Source organism: Otolemur garnettii, unplaced genomic scaffold (assembly GCF_000181295.1).
Source record: "Otolemur garnettii isolate 467f Iridium unplaced genomic scaffold, OtoGar3 scaffold00060, whole genome shotgun sequence".
Taxonomy (NCBI): Eukaryota; Metazoa; Chordata; class Mammalia; order Primates; family Galagidae; genus Otolemur; species Otolemur garnettii.
In genome coordinates, this window is record NW_003852455.1 from 11,071,848 (window position 1) to 11,075,677 (window position 3,830).

The following is a 3,830-nucleotide window of genomic DNA, read 5'->3' on the forward strand; positions in this document are numbered from 1 at the left end:
AAAAAAAAAAAAAGGATAATCAAAATTTCATTAGCCACTTTCTCTGCAGAAGATACCGTAAGTGCTCAGAGCCCTGAGAACTCCAAATGCAAAGAGCTCTAAAATACAAAGTTTTCTCCTAAATCAGCTGCAGCAAAACACTAAATTGGCCTGAATTTGTGTTTGCAAAGCCTGATGTGAATCAGTATGAAGCTAGTCCTTATTTATCTCAGCTAGTATACTTTTTTTTTTCCTTTTCAGTTTTTGGCCAGGTGCTAGGTTTGAGCCCACCACCTCCAGTATATGGGGCCGGCACACCCCCCCTCCCGCTTTGAGCCACAGGCACCACCCTATAAATACTTTTAACTTCAGAAATATTTATGTTTATGCATTGTACTCCAGATCCCAATGAAGTTTTTATAACATTCAATAAATATATCTAAAATATAAATTCTGAATTCCTGAATACATCTGGCCTCCAAGGGTTTCACATAAGAGACTATAGACTTCTTTACATAAGAAATCTGTCCCAGGAATACCTGTTTCTCAGACTAGGCTATACAAACCCACAGAAATAGATGGTACCTCAGACATAAAATAAATCTAATATCCCTCATGCATGTCAATTTTAATGGTAAATAATTTTAAACATTTAAATATTCAAACCATATGAAGAGGTGATAAAATTTAACGTACATAACTTTTTCAATGAAATAAAAGACTGCAAAGAAATGTCTTCTTCCAAGACCTCAGCACTAGCTTCTCAGACAGAGGGTATGCATTTACTCTCCTTTGCTACCAGAAGTATTTTACTAAAAAGTTTGAGAAGCGCATCTCTAAGGTTTTTATCATTTCCTTAGCCTCTTCCACTTTTTTGACTTTTAAACCTACAACTTCTCTAAAGCTCATTTCCCTAATTTCCTTTCCTTCCTCTCAAACTTTATTAAGCCCACCCCTGTAGCAGACATCACAATCATTTCTCAGGACCCTGGCTTACTTTCCCACCATAGCAATTTTGTATAAGTACATATACATGCAATATTTACAATTTCAGGGTCTAAGGACAGCATGGAAGTCTCTAATCCATAAAACTGTGGGAACTGAGCAGCCCTAAGGCTGCCCCCAAGTTGATGATAAACTCCAAGGGCAGGAATAAGGTTTTATTGTTTTGTTATTTCTGGTAACTTAGCACATGGTAATCATGGTAATGTACCACAGAGCAAACTCTCAGAAAATGTGATTTTGAGTTTTGTTTTGTTTTTTAATAAATGAAACTTGATCTAAGTCTCATTAAGGACACTGATAACACAATAGAAAACCCAATGGTAAATTCAAAGACAACAATTCTATAGGAAAGCTATTTGTTTTTTAGAACGGTAGAGAGAACATATCCTTGTTCTTATCCCAATACAAATCAGCGCTTTCCTTTCAGAGTCTCAAAACTAAGGAAAAAATGGGCAGGAGGAGTTAAGGGAAAGCAGAAATATTTTTGACCACCTTACCTAGTTTCAACATGTTGTTCCAGGATCCAGAATCTGTCAATTCACAAGATGAAGAGTTCGAAAATACCTTAAAATCAATGAGAATCACCTCTAAATAATGATTTAAATTTTGTACTTTAAGTTACTAATATGAAAAGATCATTCTATTAGTAATCATTTTCTTAGCTGACTCACAGAAGATATACCATCAGTCAGACCAAAGTTATGATTCAAAATTATGTAAAAAATAACAATTTCAGGTTCCTCATACATACTTAAATAAGAAAAGCAGATACAATAATATTAGGCACTTTCTAAATACTTTTTCAACCTTTAACCCAGTCGCATACCTATGGGGTAGGGCCAGGGACTGAACTCCCACCCCACGGCTTGTTTTCGCATGTTTGGTGGTCTGGCTTACCCTAGATGTCCAAAAATCACTTTGGTATGCAACAATTTCTTATCCTTTATAATCACAGCTAATAAAGGCATGAACATTTTTGGAAAGAAGTCATTCCGTCCACCCCTAAAAATAACTATTTCTAAAATTTAGTGATTAAGCACAAAGATCAGTAGCCCCAATGGAGCCCCATCCCATCCCACTGACCTCTCCTGAAGGGGCCACATTCCGTGTTCCATTACAAGCAGAAGTTACCATGGGCTTTGTAGTCAGCTGGAATGGGAATCCAAATAAGCTGGCAGCATTGTAGAGACTGTTTTTCACTTGGTGAATAAAGCAATCTAGAAAGTACCAACAAATTTTAAATACAGTAATAAACTTCCAGAAAAGAAAATTATATTTTGGAAAGAACCTCTCTCAGTTTTTATTAAAAGTATTATTGTCAGCCATTGAAATAAAAAGATATCTATAAAAATATTTTTTTTTCTAATCAAATGAATAACTAGAATTCTGATACTGTAATTTTTGATTTGGGGGATTTTTTATTTTAAGACACTATCTCACTCTGTTGTCTAGGCTAGAGCTTACTGTAACCCCAAACTCCTAGACTCAAGCAATCCTCCTGCCTGTTTCCCAGGTAGCTTCAACTACAGGTACATGTCACCACACTCAGCTAATTTTGTCGTTTCTTGTAAAGATAGAGTCTTGCTATGTTGCTCAGGCTGGAAATTTTTATTTTCTTAATAAAATATCTTGGATGCTACAAAAACATAAAAAAAACCATCACTTTAACAAATCACATCCTGATGAAGAAAAACAAAAGTCCTGAAATGACAGTTTTGAAGAAATGAATTCTCCAAAATATACACATTTTTACCCAGAGAGATGAGGGCATAAAAAACAAAGAGTGTGTAGTTACCAGGTATGGCAGAATCAATCCTTTTACTCCTTGGTTTGTCTTGACCTGAACAACTATTTACTTGGCCCCTATTATATTGTGGTTAGGTGAAGGACAAAATACCCGGCTTTTAAACATCTACAATGAAACAAAGTTATCCTTCTACCAGAGCAGATGTTGTTTGCTAGAAGTTCTCAGATACTGCCCTCCTTGACACCAAAAATAAAGGTAACAAAATAAGGGGGAGGGGTAGGTTTCATTCCTCTCCTCACTTCCTCCTTTTATCACACTACCTCATTCTCACTTCCTCTGCATCTGATATGTAGTATAAGGCATCCGCGATCTCCTTTCTAGTTCCTAATTAAGGGTATTGGAAAGCACTAGTTGGAGAAAAAGACACCATCACCTTAGCCACATTCTGCTTTACAAAAAATAGCCTGAAATGCTGTCTTTTAATCAATAAGTTCTACCACATATATAAAATAAATACTTTCCAGAAAGATACAGAGTGATAATTTTTAAGGGAGGACATGGGCCAGGGATGCCTGTAATCCTAGCCCATGGGAGGCCTCAGTGTGTGGATTGCCTGAGCTCATGGTTCAAGAGCAGCCCAAGAAAGAGAGAGACCATATCTCTAAAATAAATAGCTAGGCATTGTGGCTGGCACCTGTAGTCACAGCTACCTGGGAGGCTGAGGCACGAGAATCATTTGAGCCCAAGAGTTTAAGGTTACTGTGAGCTATGATGCCACAGCACTCTACCAAGGGTGACACAGTGAGACTCTGTCTCAAAAACAAAAGGCAGGGGGAGGATGTGATGGCCAGGTAAAGCAGAATCCATTTGGAAATAATTTGCTACTAGATAACAGTTAAAAGTACCAACGTTTAAAAGCAAGTTGTTTCTCAATTAGAAATTAAGAATTCCAGGTTAGGCTCAGTGCCTATAGCTCAACCGGCTAAGGCGCCAGCCACGTACACCTAAGGTGGCGGGTTCGAATCTCCAGCCTGGACCCGCCAAACAACAATGACGGCTACAACCAAAAAATAGCCGGGCGTTGTGGCGGGCGCCTGTG

At 37.7% G+C, this 3,830-nt stretch overlaps 1 protein-coding gene across 1 annotated transcript in view; it reads right to left on the reverse strand.

The window, feature by feature from the left end:
* The window catches only part of SENP2 (SUMO1/sentrin/SMT3 specific peptidase 2), a 42,551-nt gene that overhangs the window by 28,635 nt on the left and 10,086 nt on the right, over positions 1–3,830 (reverse strand). The window contains exons 3-4 of the mRNA XM_003792733.2: positions 2,068–2,201; positions 1,482–1,548 (exon numbers count right to left, since the gene is read on the reverse strand). Coding sequence (XP_003792781.1) covers positions 1,482–1,548; positions 2,068–2,201 — 201 coding nt within the window. The remainder of the gene's footprint in view (positions 1–1,481; positions 1,549–2,067; positions 2,202–3,830) is intronic.